At 48.4% G+C, this 20,503-nt stretch overlaps 1 protein-coding gene across 2 annotated transcripts in view; it reads right to left on the bottom strand.

Moving 5' to 3' along the window:
• Window positions 1-17,922, bottom strand: part of AHCYL1 (adenosylhomocysteinase like 1) — a 43,385-nt gene extending 25,463 nt beyond the window's left edge. For both annotated transcript variants that reach the window (XM_062191931.1, XM_062191932.1), the window contains exon 1: window positions 17,759-17,922. In XM_062191931.1, coding sequence (XP_062047915.1) covers window positions 17,759-17,878 — 120 coding nt within the window. In that variant the 5' untranslated portion in view covers window positions 17,879-17,922. The remainder of the gene's footprint in view (window positions 1-17,758) is intronic.
• Window positions 17,923-20,503: the final 2,581 nt, after the last annotated feature.

The following is a 20,503-nucleotide window of genomic DNA, read 5'->3' as shown; positions in this document are numbered from 1 at the left end:
CCTTTCTCTTTATTTTTGACATATAAAACATTTACAGGTCTGGGGCTGGTGCCCAGGCATAGTAGGTTAAGCTCCACCTGTGGTGCCAGTGTTCCATATGGGTGCCGGTTTATGACTAGCTGCACCTCTTCCAATCCAGCTCCCTGTCTATGGTCTGGGAAAGCAGTGAAAGATGGCCAAGTGCTTGGGCCCCTGTACCCCTGTGGGAGACCCGGAAGAAGCTCCTAGCTCCTGGCTCCTGGCTTTGGCTGTTGCTGCCATTTGGGGAGTGAACCAGAGGATGGAAGACCTCTCTCTGTCTCTCCCTCTCTCTCTGTAACTGCCTTTCAAATAAATAAAATCTTTAAAAAAAGTATAGGTCTCAAAGTTTAAAGTTATACTGTCTCACTTCTGTTTGTATCCTTGCCACTCTGCTCCCTCTGCCCCATTTTCACTGGTTTCTGGTTTATCCCTTTGTTGCTTTTTTTTTTTTTTAATAGAAAAAGGGAGAAGCAAATACATATTTACATTCTTATTTTTCCTTTAATACTCAAAAGACAGCATGCTAAATTATTCTGCACCTTGTTTTTTTCACCTTGACACCATTTTGTGTTGGTTTATAGAATATAAGAATCATCAATTATTGACTATAGATAGGGACAGACTGAGCCAGGTAACTATGTTCACCTTTGAGGTTTGTAACTAATTATTATTATTTTAAATTTACTTATTTAGGTGAAAGGCAGAGTGACAGAGAGAGATATCTTCCCTCTGCTGGTGTACTCCCCAAATGCTCCCAACAGCTGGGGCTGACCCAGCCTGAAGCCAGGAGCCAGGAATTCCATCCCAGCTATCTTACATGGCTGGCAGGAACCAAGCACACTGGGGTCATCATCTGCTGCTTCCCAGGCACTTTAGCAGGAAGCGGAATGGAAAGCACAGTAGCCAGGACTTGAACCAGGTACTCCAACATGGGATGTGGGTTCCCAAGAGGTGGCTTAACCTGCTGTGCCAGAACGTCCACCCCTCCATTAGCCTTATTTGCTGTACCTTCTAAAGCCAATCTGGATTTTAAATGAAGTTCACAGTTAATTAACTGACAAACTTTATGGCAAGGCAAGGTCCCCTGCACCTGCATGGGAGACCTGAAGGAAGCTCCTGGCTCCTGGCTTCAGATCGGTACAGCTCCGGCCGCTGTAGCCATCTGGAGAATGAATCAGCAGAAGGAAGACCTTTCTCTCTCTCTGTAACTCTACCTCTCAAATAAATAAAATCTTAAAAAAAAAAATTGTCAATTGCTTATAAATAGGCATATCTATATTCTTCTTCAAGTGAACCTCTATGGGAAGAAAATTTAACACCAAAAGCAGGCACTCAATGGCCAGCTCTAGAAAGAGGATGGGTCTCCTGAATTCTGGAAGCAAATGCTATCTGTATGATCGCTTAGCCTATTGAGAAGGAAGGTAAGTGATGTAGAAGAAAAGTTCTTTCTTCTTTGATCTAGAAGTCTGGCTCAAGTGAGGTTGAAAGCCAATTACGCTTTACAAATTCAAACCAAATTCACCTATTTGTGTGAGCGGGTGGATCTCCACTGTAAGTCGGCTTATTATTTGGGAAGGCTAGGCCACACCCAACCACAGGGGAAAGAAAAGGAGAATCCTTGCCAAGCAGCACCTGGGCCGCAGAAGAACCTCAAGCAGCTTCTAGAAAGTGGCAGCTGAGTCTACGAGGGCCAGAGTTCTGAGTCCCAGGCTAACATCCAACAAAGGTTAATGAGACAGAAACCCTATCAGCTTTGTCAATCACCACCCATTAAAGCATGGGTAGAGCGGAGGGAAACACCCTCAAAATTCAACACTAAATAAAATTACTCGGACTCTAAAGACCTAATGTTAAATAGTGACCATGCAGTAAGAGTTACTGTTTCCAAACATCAGTGGGTCACTGAAACCTTTCAGAATCCATTCTGTAGTTAGACTGTACACTTTCAGCCTATAACATAACGTGAAACCCCTCTGAAGATTAGCTATACCTGATCCAGTTTCACAGGTTTTGTTTTTTTTTTTTTTAAACAGAACAGTAAGAGAAAGAAACAGAGAGAAAGGTCTTCCTTCCATTGGTTCACCCCCCAAATGGCCACTACAGCTGGAACTACGCCAATCCGAAGCCAGGAGCCAGATGCCTCCTCCTGGTCTCCCATGAGGGTGCAGGCGCCCAAGCACTTGGGCCATCCTCCAAAAACTGCCCTCCCGGGCCACAGCAGAGAGCTGGACTGGAAGCAGTTCCACAGGTTTTAAAAGCACAGCACAAATAGGCCTCTAGAAGAGGGAAAGACTGAGAGACAAAATACTCAAAGAATCAATCAGTCACATCAAATCATTTTAAAAATAGAACTATTTTTCATTTCAGAGAAGTACTTGCCATTTGCTTAACTTTCTAACTTGAGATGTGTATGTTTGATTTTAGACAATAGTCTCAGTGTAAAATCTTGACCTTAGACCAAGGGTGGGGAACCTTTTTTCTGCCAAGGGCCCTGTGGGTGTTTATAACCTCATTTGTGGGCAATATAACATTATCAACTTACAAATTAGCCTGCTATAGGTTTATTGAATTTTGAGTCCCATTTGAAGTTGCCTCAGCAGGGCTAGACCAAATGATTCCATGGGCCTAATACAGTCCGTGGGTCCGCGGGCCGGAGGCTCTCCACCCATGCCTGAGATGACCGGTAAGAAGTAAGTCAGCTGAAAGAATTGTTGGCTAGGAGATTGCTGGGGCTATTCAAAGAAAGAGGCACCCACTGCTCCTGACTGCCAACAGGACGGCCCCCATCTTGTACCTCCCAGATCAGAATACAGAAGTTTGGGTTTTCCTCACTTATGACTTCCTCCAGAGCCATTTACAAGAAAGCACACGGATAAAGATTTCTTGCTTTACGTTATGCAGAAAACCAAGACAACATTAAATATTGTACAGGAAGTTACTTGGCCAACTTTATCAACAAATAACACCGCTTGAATATCAGTGATATACATATTTTGCAAACATTTTGTTTAACTCTTGACAAACCAAGAACAAGCCTCACTGGTGTGAAAACAACAACAAGGCCGGCGCCGTGGCTTAACAGGCTAATCCTCCGCCTTGCGGTGCCGGCACACCGGGTTCTAGTCCCAGTTGGGGCGCTGGATTCTATCCCAGTTGCCCCTCTTCCAGGCCAGCTCTCTGCTATGGCCCGGGAAGGCAGTGGAGGATGGCCCAAGTCCTTGGGCCCTGTACCCGCAAGGGAGACCAGGAGAAGCACCTGGCTCCTGGCTTCGGATCGGCGTGGTGCGCCGGCCGCGGCGGCCATTGGAGGGTGAACCAACGGCAAAAAGGAAGACATTTCTGTCTCTCTCTCTCTATCCACTCTGCCTGTCAAAAAAAAAGAAAAAGAAAAAAAGAAAGAAAAGAAAACAACAACAAAAAAGAGCATGGGTTGAGGTTTCTTACAGCTGCCTGAAAAAGAAGTCTGAAATTCACACTTCCTAGTACTGTAAATTCCCAGATCCCAAGTGCCTAGATTCCTGTGACCTTCTAGTTTAAGTGATCTGCCTCAAGGCTGCTGGCTTTCAGTTCACAGAGGATCTGTACCTTCAAAAGGTCCTGCAATCCTTTCAGTGCTGCACCTACACTTCACAGATGAGAACACTGAACAGGGCTGGGGGCCTAGTGACTTGCTTAAGGCAATTTGGAAGAGGAGCAGCTGGGACTAGAACTGGCGCCCATATGGGATGCCAGGGCCACAGGCAGAGGATTAACCTACTGCGCCACAGCACCTGGTCCCTGTTCCACTTCTGATCCAGCTCCCTGCCAATGTACCTGGGAATGCAGTGCAGGATGGCCCAAGTGCTTGGGCCCCTGCACCTACATGGGAGACCCAGAAGAAGCTCCTGGCTCCTGGCTCTGGCTTGGCCCAGCCCCTGCCATTGCAGCCATTTGGGGAGTGAACCAGCAGCGGATGGAAGATTCTCTCTCTCTCTCTTTTCTTCTCTCTGTGTAACTCAAATTTCACCAGGTTCCTTTCTCACCTATGGTATGCCACTCAAAAAAGCACCTTCTTCAAGTCACCTCTGTTCTGATGTCTGAAAACTTGAGGAGCTGAATTTTCCAATACAAAAGAATCACATTAAATACAAAGAGCTCCAGCTTAAAAAAAAAAGATAAATTTTGTCACTGATGCTTTTTTTTTGGACAGGCAGAGTGGACACTGAGAGAAAGAGAGAGACAGAGAGAAAGGTCTTCCTTTGCCATTGGTTTACCCTCCAATGGCTGCTGCAGGCAGTGCGCTGCGGCCGGTGCATCGCGCTGATCCGAAGGCAGGAGCCAGGTGCTTCTCCTGGTCTCCCATGTGGGTGCAGGGCCCAAGCACTTGAGCCATCCTCCACTGCACTCCCAGGCCATAGCAGAGAGCTGGCCTGGAAGAGGGGCAACCGGGACAGAATCCGGCGCCCCGACCAGGACTAGAACCTGGTGTGCTGGCGCCGCAAGGCAGAGGATTAACCTGTTGAGCCATGGCGCCGGCCACTGATGCATTTATACCTGACAAAAAATTTCTTCTAAAAAAAAAGCTATTTAATTTTATTGAACCAATCTGGATCCAAGTATATGATCGGTGATTACTACTGTTTAATTAAACTATTCAATTAAATGATCTACTTACATGTGGAATCTGAAAAAGTCAAACTCATAGAAATGGAGTAGAAGCCTGGTTACCAGAATTAAGGGGCAGGAGAGGTGGAGAGGTACTGATACAAGGGTGTAATCTTGTGGTTCTAAGACGGAGAAGTTTTGGAGAGTGAATGTACAGCACACTGACTACCGTTAATAGCATACACTGAATTTGGGACATCTGCTCAGAGTAGACATTAACTGCTCTCACCACATATACAAGGGAAGGTAACTGTGAGGTGATGGATATGTTAATTTGCCTGACTGCTGTAATCATTCTACAATGTATATCTATATCAAAACATTATGTTGGGGCTGGCGATGTGGTATAGTGGGCAAAACCGCTGCCTGCAGTGCTGGCACTCCATATGGACGCCCATTTGAGTCCTGGCTGCTCCACTTCTGATCCAGCTCTCTGCTGTGGCCAGGGAAAGCAGTAGAGTCCTTGGTTCCCTGTACCATGTGGGAGACCTGGAAGAAGCTCCTGGCTCCTGACTTTGGATCGGCACTGCTCTGGCCATTGCGGCCATCTGGGGAGTGAACCAGCAGATGGAAGACCGACCTCTCTCTCTCTCTCTCTCTCTCTCTCTCTCGCCCCCTATCTCTCTGACTCTGCCTCTCTGTAACTCTGCCATTCAAATAAATAAATCTTTAAAAACAAAACCAAATTACATTATACACCTTGAATACATGCAATTTTGTCAATTCTATTTCAATAACACTAAAAGAAGTATACTTAATGAATGTTGAAAATTTTCCATGTATAGTTTTTAAGAACAGGATTTTTCCAAAAACCAAATAGCAGGTTTTAACTACATAGTTTCATAAGCTGAATGTAACTGCAAAACAGATGCACACAGGTCTGGGAAGTGAGGTCTGAACTCCTTCTGGTCATTAAGAAAACTTATTTTTGTCTCCTCTTGGTCATTTTAGAAGACTTCTTTAAAAATAGATAATAAGGGCAGGCATTCGGTCTGGTGGTTAAGACACCTGCATCCTGCATCGAAGAGCCGAGGTTTGACATCGGACACTGGCTCCTGACACCGGCTTCCTGCTCGTGCAGACCCCAGGGGGCAGTGGTGGTAACTCCGACACCCATGTGGGAGACCTGGATTGCACTCGCTCCCAGCTCCAGCGCTGGGCCAGCTTCGCTCTGGCCTGGCTCTGTCCCAGCCATTCTGGCCGCGTCGGGAGTGGACCAGCAGATGGGAGCTCTCTGTATCTCTGCCTCTCAAATAAATTAATTAAAGTGGGGTGTGTGTGTGTGTGTGTGTGTGGAGAAAATGAAAACAATTGGTATGTGATTATATCCCCTTAGATTAGGCAACCCCAGTGTTAACACATCATTGAGCAAACCATGAGATGTTCTTATCAATACATTAATAGGTTTCATGGTAAAATGGCTTTTCTACATGCTGGAGAAGAGTTAGAAACGGAGCCATTGAGAGGCCCTGACTCCTCTCGGGGAGGATGGGGACCTTGTTTTTGATGGGATCTGAATCTGTGTTAGTCCGGCACAGGAGGCCTCAACTGCAGCCTTGCTCAGCAATCTTTCAGTGTGCGTAAAGCAAGCTCCCCTGAGACATCTGGCAGCGACAACAAGAATACCCCTGGTGAAGAGTCCCCCAGGGAGGTCCTGGCCTGTGGTTGTACCAAAGAATCAGATTCCACAAAAGGAAAGACAGGACTCACACAGACTCATGTGCTCATTGTGCTCTCACCTCTCAACGGTCAGGTTTTTCTACCTAATTCTTTCTCCCAAACAAAATTTCATTCGTGTTTCTGCGGTTCATGTTGCACACTGCACAAACCCTGAGGGACCATCTGGTCATTCGTTCAGGTGAAACACCAGCCCTTTCAGGCACACAGACATGTTAACACCTGTATAAATAAAGCAAACCCTTATCTGACCTTGCTTTTTAAAACTCTGGGTCCTACTTGACAGTCCTGTGATACTGAAGACCCCCTCGAGACTATAAAGGAATTTTCTGAGTCTCAGAACGAAGACGCACGCCTGACTACTTGCTCCACAATCTGAGTCAACTGTGTCTTTTTAAAAATCCTCCTTCTCTAGTCTTTACTCTATTTCATCAGGCCCACAATCAACCCCTTCTGAGATTTTCTGTGCTTTCTTTGAATACAGAATTTCACTAAAATGTCCTCTTATGGTCTTATCAATTTTCCTATTACCCTTAGTCCAGGAATTCATAATATAAATTAGTGACTTAGACAAGCACTCATATTCTGACCCGATTTTTAATCCAGCAAATCCAGGAAGCCTAGCCAATCAGAAGTGGTGAGGACAGAGAATCAGGATCGTCCCTAGCATTTCAAATACTGTAAGGCTGAGGAAATGCTGTTGGCTTAGAGGAGGCCTGGCCATTCCTCCTTGTCCTACAGACCTCATCAGGTTTTTTGCACACTGCTGGGGTGGTACACGCAAGGAATGACAACCCACTGTGGCCAGGAAACAATCATCCCTAGCACTCAGTTCAGGGCCTGGCTCGATGAAAACAGCCACATGCTTAATTCTAGGCCAGCACTCTAGGTTCTTGGGCCGGAATCCATGGAAGGATTTCAGGCTGCCTGTCAACTCTCCCTCACCCCTAAATCGTTGTGTGGATGTCTGCCTTTCTGAAACAGCTCCAGTTCTATGGGGTATGAACCTCCCTTCACTGATACATCCTCATTGCCTAGCCAAGGTCTCGGGACACAAACGGAGCTCAATCCCAAGCTGACAGGGCTACATGACTTCAGGCGGTGGCTTACTCTGAACACCTTGGCAAAGAGAAGTAAGGGGAGACTATTTTCTTTTCTTTTCTTTCTTTTTTTTTTTTTTTTGACAGGCAGAGTGGACAGTGAGAGAGAGAGACAGAGAGAAAGGTCTTCCTTTGCCGTTGGTTTACCCCACAACGGCCGCTGCAGGGGGAGACTATTTTCACGACCTCTCACGTGAGGCACAAGATTTTTGTCCACGATCAAAATTATTCAACATAGGTAGTTACCTGTGTTATCACCCCGATATCAGATTTCATAACAGTTTTAGGCAGCATTGCTATTATATAATCTAAAAGAGTGCTTCGAAATCGGAGATCTTTCAAGTTTATCCGGAGAAGCTGTTTCAAGATGCCAGCCCGCCCTCTACCTGTTCCTATTCAGTCTATGCTCAGCCTCCGTGCAGGACTGAGTTAGTAGATCTATGGTACTTAAGTAAACCTCCCTCTGATGGATACCTTCCATTCCTCCCCACTCCATGAGAAGTACTGTTCTAAGACACAACCTAAGCAGAGTCTGAAAAAGCAAACACAGCATACTGAGTTCACCAGGCTCTTGATAAAGTGATTCAAGGAACACAGGGAACAAATGGATTAGATATGCCTTTTTCACAGCTAAAACAAGTGAGTCACAGAAGCTGAGACTCTACCTTTACTATCATTCCATCTGTCATTGTAAACAGCCCGTCAGACAGACCCACGGAGGGTAGGAGACCGTGGCAAGGAGGTTGTCTGAAGAAGACAAAAACTATGTATTTTTACAATGTCTTGATCCAAAATTTATGAAAAACTGGCAAAGTGCTCTCATTCCAAACATGCCCAGCACTCAGCTAATCCCTTCCCTGTGGAGTCAGAAAAGAATGCACAATATTATGAACCCCTACTCCCCAGACAGGAGGGGCTCCTGCTCCTGAATGCAAGGGCCGAAACTAATCTCATCAACTACCTACTCCTAATTACATAAACTAGCAAATAAGGTGCTTCTCCAACAGGTCCTCTCTTTCTAACCTTTATGATCCGGAAACGTCCTTGACCTCACCCCTCCTCCACTAAGAACCGAGCCTTTGCCAACCTCCATTCATTCTCAGTTGGCAAACAAGGACAGAAACCACTCTGAGTGGTTTCCCTCTGAGAAATCCTAGGGAAACAATGCCATAAGGTCAGCCCCTGCGGGCTGCATTTTCCTTGGACTTACAATACAGCTTATTACACCGAGAACACCATGTCCCCAACCCATGTGGTCTCCTTTCTGTTAACAAACCTGAAATAAACAGATTCTACAGCAGCTACAAGTCTGTTACCAAGACCACTGTATTAATCAGTATAATTAACATTCACAATTCATCTAGTCCCCAGCAGGACCAGCCAGCTGAGTTATTCCCAGTAAGAAGTGAACCCTGGGAATCCTCATGTCTTGCTTGCTAAGAAGTCTGGTGCTCAGGAGCTGGGCACTAAAAGCTCATGTACTGAATTAGATGCTGGATACCACCTGGCCACCAAGAAGAGACTGAATTGGTTACCAGAGCAACTAAACACATCTGCCATCTCCACAAAGCACCTATTTAAAGCAGCAAAATTCTAAAGGTCTCCCTTTCCCCTGAATCCTACCTAAGTCAGGTACTTTAAGGAAATAGCACATATAAGATTCAGTGCCAAACAGAGCCGAGCTCCTGGCTAAGACAAGCACTGGCCCCATTCCCAGAAGACTGCAATTCTAGAGAAGGTGTGTTTCCAAGAGCAAGGGTACACAAAGCTTTTGAGCATCAAGGTCAACCTTTGGCTCAGAAGGGGCAGCCAGGGCTGCGGAGTAACAACCAGAAGTTTGCTTAGCACTGCCAGGCAGAACTGCTGTTACTTTTAGGGCTCCAACCTACCCTTCAAAATCACACTGTTCAACACATGACTGACCCCCAAGCCTCAACCCCTTCACTCATGAAATCAAGACCATGTGAGAACCTGAATTTTGGACAGTATCCCTAATGCTAAGGGTTACAACCTCCTTGTTCCCACGGTGAGAAATTCAAGTGACCTTCCCCACTGTCATTGCTGTGTGTTCCCTTGTTCCTGCGCTAAGAATCTGGAGGCTGTGTATTCAGAACAGTCTCCTCCTCTTTCTGGCATTTTCTAAAGGGGTATACTAAGTTGTCGGAAATTTTCAACATTTTCTCATCTGTAGTTCTTAGTACTTCCTGATTTTGAGCCACGTGGGAGGGATCTACATTGCAAAAACAAGCCTGATAGACTGACAGGGAAAGTGAGTCAAAGCTACCATAAGAATCCAACTTACTTTCTCCCAGGGATAATCATCGCACATTACTCGATAAATGAAATTTCTTGGCAGTATTATATGCCAGGAACTACATTCCATGCATATGTGTGAGATGTGGTCCTCACCCTCCACAGGTTCCATCTGGAGAAATCCAATGATGACAATTCAGGTATCATAGCTTGAGAAGCTAGTTCCACAGTGAAATAAAACCAATTTTGAAAGACACAGGGAAGCAAACTGAATTGTTTAGATTTGCTATTAGCTCTAGGACATGGAGGCCCCAATTCCAAACACCACAATGCTATCAGCTCTGGAGCTTCAGGGGTGTCCACACTTCAAATGAAGAGTAATGGTGACAAAACAGTTCAAAAACCCTCGAAGGTGCTGACACGCTGGTTTCAGCATGTTAAGTTCCTGAGCTGAACCCTCAAGGCATTTATAATGAGTCTCGTGGGAAGCTAAGAAGCATCCCAAAGCAAGGGATGACAACAACCAACACCCTCAGCTTTGTTCCAAGCCATAAGAACAAACTGCAGGCTGGAAACTGAATCTCCTAGCAGTTTCTGAACCTTTAAGGAGAGGCTGTGGATGAGTTTCAGGGAGTCCCAGAAGTTCTCCCAAAGTGTATGTATTTTTTTTTTTAAGATTTATTTATTTATTTGAGAGGCACAGAAAGAGAAAGAGAGAGAGAGAGAGAGAGAGAGAGAGAGGTGTCTCCCATCCACCGGTTCACTCCCCAAAAGGCCACAATGCTAGAGCTGGGCCAATCTGAAGCCAGGAGCTTCTTCCCAGTCTCCCACATGAGTGCAGGGGCCCAAGGACCTGGGACATCTACTGCTGCTTTCCCAGGCCAGAGCAGAGAGCTGGATCAGAATTGAAGCAGCCAGGACTCGAACTGGCGTCCACATGGGATGGCCAGCACTGTAGGCGGTGGTTTTACCCACTACACCACAGCATTGGCCCCAGTGTATACATATTTTTGTGCTCCTGAATTTTCCTGAGGGAAGCACCATTATTTTCATAAAATTCTTAAAGGGATCTATGACGCCAAAGATTATGAACCATTGTGCTACAGTCTCTAATCCGGCATTCCCTCCAAAAGGCCAGAAAAGCCTGTTTCAGTCTTCCAGCAAATTTGTCTATTGACTGGCTTCTCTTCTGAAATCAAAGATGGGGGTGTGCATTTAGAAAACACAAGGTGAATGTCTCTGTTCTACACCTCCAAAATAATGCTAACAGTCTTGGAGAGCCCAAATAAATTTTCCTTAAAGCCTTTGAGGGGGAGACAGAGTAGGGCTACCTAGAGGGACAGATCAGAGTCTGCCCTACTAAGTCTTCTGAGAGGTCATTTTAAAATTTTAGGCTCCGAGGACCAGAATGAAAATAGGTCACAGACCAAAACCTTTGACCTTGAGGTCAAACCAGTCCTGGGGAAAAGGGATAAAGTAATTCCCACTATGCCCATGGAAACCTAAGCCCCAAAGGTTCACCTTAACACAGCTAACAAGTATCGGGAGCATGCATTAGACACAGAACTTTGAAAATCCTGTCCATGTTCCAAACACAATGTGAACAGCTTCACGCAGGGGATCTACTTGAATGAAACAAGGTTGCAACTAGCTCTCCCGACCTCAGCCCCTGCACTCATCAACTCATCAGCTGGCTTCCCCCGGGCTGTGGCCCACTGAAGATCAGCAGAGCATCTTCCTTGGCTTCTTGAGCACAAAGGCTTAGTGGGGGTCACTGACGCTATGGGACACTCGCAGGACTGCTCTTTCTGGGCAGTTTTCAGATGTCAGGAACTAAGGCTGCAGCAGGAACCAGGTGAACAGCACGGAAGAGCAAGCAGCTCTAGACCCCTCCTGTTTGGTAAGCCTCATGCCATCATGCAACTGAGTACAGGGTGTCCCTTTCCAAGATGTGAACTGGCTCGGGCTGGCAGGGGAGTACGCGGCAAGCCCATTAGCTCTGCAGGTTAGGCACCCAGGCGTGTGAGCCGAGGCTCTGGAGCTTCCATCCTAAAGCAAGGACATGCTCCGACAGTCCCACACTCCTGCTTCTCTCAAAGTCCTTCTACTCTCTACCCCAGGACTGCAAATACGACTTTTTACCGGTGGCTCATTAAACTTCTTTACTTTATGTCTTGTGAGGGTTGTAAATGATTAAGCCCCACTGTATACTGCTATGCAGTACCAATCATTCTAGCCATTCTGATATTAAGCCACCAGGCTGAATCTTTCAAAAAAACTGAACAGAGACAGAAACAAAAATGAAACCAGTCTGAATCTCAACAAAGGCGTGAGAGCTCCACCCTAATTCTGTAATTGCTGTGGAGCAAAGGCCACACATTTCTGCAGGGGACAATCAGTTACAAATAATTAAGAACAGGCTATTTGGAGCAGGAAGAACTGCCTGGGTTGTGTGTGGGGAGGGAAGGACTGGATTTGAAGGTGGCTATGCGAAATGCTAAAGTCACAGTTGAGAAGAGCCTTTGGAACGTTTTGTATCATTCAAGAATTGTTTTGGGAGGACCCCCACTGCCCCCCACCTCGGCCCAATGCCAAAAAACCTGTTGTAGCTTGAAGAAAAATTCCTGGACTCAGCTTAGCCCAGTATCTGACAGACACCACATTCTAAGACTGTATGATGTGTTAGGGGAGGTTGTGTAGGGGGACAGGTGACGTACCGCACATCTCTGTCTATGCAACCCCTGGTAATAAACAGGTAACTTAGTGTTCAACATGTATGAGCATTACATAAAGGAAAATTAAATCAGGGCAAATTATTTTCCTACCTAAATATTCCAACAGAAACACTTCTGATTTGGCTCTTTAAGAATATCTCAAAATTGGGCTCTCATCTGACCTTTTGTCACATCATCCAGAAAATTATAAATAGGGTGGCCACATAAACCTGGGTCCTTTTAAGAGTGCAAGGAGCCATCACTGGACAGCACCCTGGGATTAGAGCGCAAGCCAGACTGTATCAGCAGACAAGGAGAGATGGTCACTGTAGCCATAAAGGAATAAACACTTTTACTACATGCTAATTCTCAGAGCTAATCTAAGTAGTAGTAATATCTTCATTCCTCACTTTACGGGGACTAAAAAGGAGACTCACAGCCATTAAATAATTTTATCCAAGGTCAATAATTTTATCCAGGATAATAATTTATCCAGGATAAATAATTTTATCCAGCTATTAGATTGTCGACACTGAAAGTGAACTTACCCCCAAAATCAAGTGGTGAACTTAGACTGGGCTACTACTACTGGGTTGTAAGAACAAATGGAGAAGTTAATGAGGTCTTACATAACAGTTAAGCAACAGTGCTATAGAAAGAGAACTACTTGAGAGAGTCAAATGGGAACATGGACACAGAGAAGAGGTAATTCCAATTTTATGCAAATTTTACTAACTGCTTTCCTTACAGAAGGTACTGATAGTGTTGGTAAGAATCAGAAGAAAAACTTGTGGTAAGATCTCGTCTGCAACTCTGGATTCTCAGACGTCAGTGCAAATGTTACCTATAACGGGGATGCTTCTGACTCAACTCAGTAAGATGCTTTCCGAATGATTATTCAGTTCTGAATCAGACTGAATTATGCATTATGAGGGTAGCCCTTCTTTACAAAAATTTAATACTCACATCCCCAAACTTTGAGAAACAGGCATAAATTGTTTTCCTTTACTAATCAGTTCCTCTAAGTAAGAGCCCCCAAAGGGCATTAAAGTGATTGTTTACAGGTCATTCACTACTTGAGGTAGCAGAGGAAATGCCTATGAGGTGTTACAGGCCACTGAAGTGCCCCGTGATTCTATGTGTCACCATATCCTTTATGACAACTTCACAAGAATATTACACGGGATAAGACACACTGGATCCATGTGACATCCTCCTGATGAAACCAAAGGCACACATTTGTAACCTTGCCAGCAAGGGATCTAGATAATCAACAGATTTCTCTGTTACAAGCTCAGCTGTCTAAAGAAACTTGGAACAACATAACTTGGAAATCAATGTGTAACCAGTTCAACCAAAGAAAGATCAATATCTGTAGGGAAATCCAAAACAACAGCATCTTCTTACATCCGTGTCTCCTGTTCCGTGCTAACTACCACAGCGGCCACTCTAAAGAGAATCAAGAGATGCTAATGATGTAGAGAAGAGCCTCTTTTCTCAGTGATTCTTAGAAGCGCCGGTGTCAATTCTCTACGACTGCACCAGGAAGTAGTAGGGAGAAAAGGGGCCTCCTGCATCCCAGCGATCTGGTTACCACCCAGACAGTGCTCAGGCCTGTACTTAGGGTGCTTCCTAAGTCTCAGCTGACTTTCTTTTTTAAAGATTTATTTTATTTATTTGAAATACAGAATTAGAGAGAGAGAGAGGTCTTCCATCCACTAGTTTACTCCCCAAATGACTACAATGGCCAGAGCTGAGCTGATCTGAAGCCAGGAGCCAGGAGCTTCTTCCAGGTCTCCCACGTTGGTGCAGGGGCCCAAGGACTTGGGCCATCTTTTACTGCTTTCCCAGGCCATAGCAGAGAGCTGGATAAGAAGTGGAGCAGCTGGGACTTGAACCAGTGCCCATGTGGGATGCCCGCGTCTCAGGCTGACTCTTGATGAATGACTGCTAGATCTGCATTATACAAATAAAGAATATTTGACACGCTAGAGTAGTTTCTTTTTGTGTTCTCCTTTTCTGTATTTTGCTGGTGGTAAAGGTCTGGGTGCAAATGTCCTAGGCCTCATCTATCAGTCACAGTCCCTGGGAAACGTTCACAAGTTCAGAAAACAATCAGGTTCCCAATGGCCTTGCAGAGGCGGCAGTGGTTCCAGGAACAAGTGGGCGATCTGGGCTGACTCCCTGAATAAGGGACCAACTGGACACAGTGTCAGCGCCTCAAGTCTCAAGGGCAGGTAGAAAGAGGGACAGAGAGCCACTGTCTACAGGGAGCCGGATGACTTCCCCGGTTCGACTGATAAAGGCCAGCATTCAGCAAGGATCTGCTTCAGCTGCGGTACAACATACAGCACCCTCAGAACTGAAGGCCTCCTACTGTCACCACCCGTTTTCTCAGGCACGTCGTCTGAAACCAGCAGTGAGTGCGTGGTGAACAAGCCTTACCGTGGGAATCATACCACAGCTAGTAATATGCGTCCGTGAAAATTTCCTCTCGAACTCTGTATCAGAACAAGTTACCGTCCTGAGCATCTGCCACGTCTGATTTCCAAGGCCTGCCAAGGAGACGGCAACCCTGGGGTTCCCTTGACTGCCCGGCTGCCTGCGGTCATCAACCTCCTCAACTCTAAGCTCTCACGCCTAGTCATAGCTTTTTCCTTCTTTCCACAGTTTTGACTTCCTGCTTGTAGGAACATACTGATAGACATCTAAAAATTATCTTTGCTATCTTCATTCCCAACATGCCCCCATCTCCTCCTGTTTCAGACAAAACTGAGGAAGACAGGCAAATTCATGTAAGGTGGTACCTGTTTAGTTGGCTGTTTATCCCAAATCCTGACTCAAGCTAGCAAAGCTCTCTTACACCCATGGCACTGCAGCAGACCCCAAGGCACACACAAGGAGAAGGTTGCAACTGCAGCCAAAGAAACCAGACATTTACGCTTTTAACTGACGGCTGTTCATTCTAGTCCTTGGCAAACAAAGTTAGTAAAAGCTCACCACCAAAGACTGGATCGGACCGACTGCGGACCGTGAAGGTCACCCTGGAGCAGCCTACTTCCTCTGGCACCAAGAACGGCCTCAACTCCAGAGGGATCTCAGCGCTCAGCAGGATCCAAGGACTTCTTGGTCGAGAGCCAGGCCGGAACCCTCACCGGTGAAAGACTGCAGCACGGGAACCGGCCTGTTTCTCACTGGTTCAGTTTGTGCCTCACGCTTTTCCCACACTTTCACGTTATCAACGCATGGCGGAGGCACAAAGTGACTTCAGTCAGAATGGCCTATTCAGCTGAAGTTCTTGGACTCCCGATGCGACCTTGACTGGTCTTCAACCGAGCCATTAACTAAATAAATGCCTTCCATTAATCACCATAAAGCACTGTCATCTGAAGTGCTGCGCAAATGCTAAACAATACAGCTCAGAAAGAACGAGATAAACAAGGAACACGGGGGGGGGGGGGGGGGGGGGGGCACGTTCATGTTCGCCAGCAAACAGAAACTCGCAACAGGGTCTTCCCCCTCATTCCCAGCAGAGACTGCTTCTGTTAGCTAACGGAATGGGAGACTCTACCATCATTAGCACTTGGCCTGACGTTAAGACACATGAACAATATCCTGGGAAGAAGAGAGGAAGGGGGTATTTATTCCTGATAGGCAGCCACACAGACATCTCAGTTACCAGTTAGCCAGGTGGGCAATAAATATTTGAGTACCTTCTATGTGCTAGGTACAGAGCAAGGCACGACAGACAAAATGGTGAATGGGAATCCCTGACTGCACGGGAGCTTAGGAGCCCAGTGCAGACTTCTGTCTCAGCAACAGTGGCACCTGCAAGAACACAGGCAAATACCTGGCACTCTGAAGCAGCTAGACAAAAGAGGAGGAGCCGGGGCACAGGAAGAGCCCAGGGAACTGAGGTCCCAGGGCCTTCCATCCTGCCTTCCAGGGCTGCAACCGGTTCTTCACAGCACAGAGAAAAATGACAGATGGTCACTGCCCCAACAAAGCAGCCGGTTCAACTGACAGCCCTAAACACGAAGGGTCCTCACACTGACCATCAGGGGCCATGATCTCTCCAAGGCCTTGTGGATAAAAACCTGAATTCTGTGAGAAAACAGAACTGAAGCACACAGCGATGACTTGTCTTTTCTACCTCGCATTTCAAGTCTGTGGCTGCACACTGGTTCCCTTAAGAAAAAACCGAGAGAGCCATCTCTCCCACTTAAGACAGCTTAAGTGGTTCAAGTGCGAGGGGCCCGCCAACTCTAACTGCTCCGTGCAGCTTGTAGAGGCGTGCACTGCGTTAAACACCGCAGGGGCAGGCAGCCTCCAATCACTCTGTCTTCCCTCAAGGAGGAACTACTTCTGCCGGTTCTCTCTGGCTTCAGAAAGGTCACCTCTGGTCTGCTGTTAACTGCGTGCCAGGTATGTGCAAAGTCAAGACGTGGTTGGCAGTAAATGATTAGAAAGCACTTGGGATCCCAATCCTACCCTGCAGAGAGCCAGTTAGCCTAAAGCCTCCAAAGGTTATGGTGTACAAGAGAAGCACAGGGTGTCCTCTGAGCTCAACCCACAGCGCGAAAGACTCAACTCGTTCTGCTTCGGGAAGGGTGGCAGAGAATGAGCAACCGTTCTTTAGCACCCACCCCTCCAACCCACCCAAGCTCTGTCTCCTGGCATGCCTAACTGATGCACACACGCGACTCCAGGAGCAACCTGCATTCGTGCCACCGTCTGCCGTCACCAACCTCCACACGTCAGCGTGCCACGGACGTGCAAGCAACTAAAGACCGCAGGTGCAAATCCCAGTTGCTTGTCAAGCGCACGCCGCCGTCACCTGCATAACGGAGCGAGCTCCACGCACTCTCCTCTTGCGGTTCAGAGACACGCAGCCGTGTGGGACACATCGGTCGCTGCTCCCAAGGATTGCTCGCAGCAGCTCTGCCAGTTCACCCACCCACCCGAGAGAAGGATTTCTGCACATCCTCAACCCCCGGGGCTGGTCTCAGGGATCGGCCAAGTTGGCTGTCCCCCTCCCACTCTCAGCTCCGAGGCCCTTCAGCCAGAAATCGGCCGCCAACTGAAGGCCCGGCTCCGACGGGTTTCCAAAGGGTCCCAGAGGACTAGGGCCGAGGGACAAAGGAAAGCCAGGTCAGGGTTGGTCTTCTCGGCCCGGCACAGGCCCGAGGCGGTTCCCCGACGACCGCCTACGACACCTCTGGGGTCCCCGATCCTCCCCGACCCGACCTCAAGCCCCAACCAGCCGTCCCCCGCCCCGGCTCCTGCTGGCTCGCGCCCCTCCGCAAGGCCGGAGCCCAGACCCGCGCCGCCACCCAGAGCCCCCCGCACCTTCTTGGGCGCCTTGGTGACGGTGGCCATGAACGAGTACTTCTCGGCGTCCTCGATCTCCTTGGCCTGCTTCAGCTCCTCCCCGACCCCGGGCAGCGGCATCGCGTCAGGCATAGACATCCCCCGGCCGGCCAGGCCTGCGGCCGTCCCGCCGCCCCCGCCTCCTGCGCTCACGCCCGCCCGCGCGCGCGGCGCCCTCCGACACGCGCTCGCCCACCCTCCCGCCGGGCCCCGCGCCGAGCCGCGCCGGCTTGTCAGGTGCTGTGGCCGGCGCCTCCCCGGCTCAGCAGCCCGCAAAGCCGCAAGGCGACGGCGGCCCCAGCAGCAGCGGCAGAAGCACCAGCGCGGAGCTCCGACCTGCCCGCGCCGCCACCTCCGCCGCACGCAAACACGCACGCAAAGTAAGGGTAGAGGGCGGTGACGCCACGTCAAGTACTGGCAGCTCCGGGGACGGGGAAGAGGCGGGAAGAAACGTCATTCTTCCTTGACGTCACCACGCTGGGCTGGGCCTCAGAGGACGCCCTCCTTCTTTCCCACTGGTGGCTAGGCGCTCCCAGGGCGAGCCGAACACTTTGCGCCGGCAGGTGGCACCATCAGCCCTGTGAGTAGCGCGCCTTTCCCGCGAGGGTGCCGCGCCGCCGAGGGTCCCCGGGTTGCAGGATTCCGGGCGAGGCCTCAGAGGGGCGTAAGAGCGATGCTTGGGAGCCTAGGATACATCCAAGGCCGGAGACAGCCCGCTGACACAATGCCCCGCCTGCTAGGCTCTTCGGACCCGAAACGCCTTCCCACAGGGTTAGCGTTCGCCTCTTTGACCTCACAGGGGGCAGCCCAGAATCGGAGCGGTCTGGTGTGTCCACACAGCCCTTTGTGACTTCTTTCACCACCCTCTCCTCCTGGGCCCTGCCTGTTTACAAGACCTTCAGTCCGCAGAGCTGCCGCGGAGCAGTCTCTGGGACAGGGCCCATGGGTCAGTTTGGCCAGCAGGAGGTGGAGGGAGGGGCCCCCAGAGGGCATCCAGGACGTTCTGGGGTCGCTCACGCCCTGGCCTGGGCCCTACTGTGTGCAGTCCTCGTGTCGAGGCGAAGGTGCACGTGACGCATGCATGTTTTGCAAGGTTTAGTTCTGCTGGAAAGGCGAATCCTGTCTGTGGGCTATGGTCAGCTGAGGCTGCTTGTCCTTTAAGATGGTAATGACATTGGCTGTGATTCCCGTGTCCTGTGGAAAGTCCAGTGCCCTCCCCCAGGACTTCTGTGAATTGCTGGGGGTGCTTGGGCTCTCATGGTTACCCCTGGCTCCGGTTTTCTGCTGGTTCTAGAAATTTAGCCACTCTTCTGGTCTTGTGACTGCTGCTTTAGCTCCTTCTGTCCATTCAGTCCCTGCTTCCTTCCACCCCCAACCCTAGTCCAAAGCAACCATGAAAATAAGGCTGTGACATGGAGCAGAGCTTTTAATGGAGGTTTGTGGGTCACAGGGGACAGCTTACATCATACAGCAAACAATTTAAAATCCCATGTCTGAAGTGTTCTGAGAAGTTATTCTGACTGTCTTGTACCAGGGGTTTCTTCATGGCCACCTCGCCCTCAAAGCTCCCTGGACCCATGGCCATCAATCCTGCTCCCCCTGCAACTCCCTTCACATCCCCCGCCCTCCAGCCCTCCTTGGTAGACTCTGGGGAGCCAGATTCTCCTTTTTTTTTTTTTTTTTAATATTTATTTATTTATTTTTAAAGTGTTTCACAGAGAAGGAGAGACAGAGAGAGGAAGAGATAGAAAGATCTTTCATCTGCTCGTTCACTCCCTAGATGGTCACAGCAGCCAGGGCTAGGCCCAGCTGATTCTAGGAGCCAGGAGCTTTTTCCAGGTCTCCCATGTGGATGCAGGGGCCCAAACACTTGAGCCATCTTCTGCTTTCCCACACACATTAGCAGAGAGCTGGATTGGAAGGGGAGCAGCTGGGACATGATCTGGCACCTGCTACACCACAGTGCTGCCCCGAGCCAGATTCTTCTCTGCTGTGCTGGGAAGTTCAAGTCTTTCCAGGGCCTTGTCCCTACATTCCTTCCCAAGCCCAGAAACCCAGCAGGTTTTGAACAGGGTCCACTCTTTCAAACCCTAAGCTGTGGTCTAAAGTGACCTTTCCCCTCAGCTGGCTTGGGTATCCAGCTGGGGCTGTGGCAGTCTGGCCGGAGAAGCTGCGTTTCTGTCACCTAGCGTCATGAGGCTGTCAGTGAGAGGAGGCCCAAGGAAGTGCCTGAAGGCTGCTCCTGATACAGATCCTGGTCTTGAGCTGTTAGGGTTCTCTTATCTGCCCGCTATTCTGAACTCTCAGATTTCCCTCTTGGGGCCATTCCTGAAGCAGAAGGGCAAACAGGGTGGAAACCAGATAGCAGATCCAGCCAGCCAGGGCCAGGAAACACACGTGGCCCGCTCAGGGCTCTCTGGCTCTAAGGGCCCCAGTGGCTATCTTCCTTGTGGGTTTGCTTGGCCTCCTCCATCATCAGAGCTGCCTGCTCAGAGACCTGAGGCAGAACCCACTGGGACCAAGGGTAAAAATGCCAAGGCCTTTGAGTAGAAAACACGGCCTGAGATAACTTCTTCTTATTTTTTTTAAAAAGCATAGGTGTGTCTATTTTTGGACTTCTTTTTTTTTTTTTTTTTAAGATTTATTTATTTGAAAGTCAGAGTTACAGAGAGGGAGAAGAGAGACAGAGAGAGATGTCTTCCATCTCCTGATTCATTCCCCAAA

The sequence above is a fragment of the Lepus europaeus genome, chromosome 5 (assembly GCF_033115175.1).
Source record: "Lepus europaeus isolate LE1 chromosome 5, mLepTim1.pri, whole genome shotgun sequence".
NCBI lineage: Eukaryota > Metazoa > Chordata > Mammalia > Lagomorpha > Leporidae > Lepus > Lepus europaeus.
Note: the sequence above shows the minus strand (reverse complement) of the source record. Positions and strands in the feature narration are given on the sequence as shown.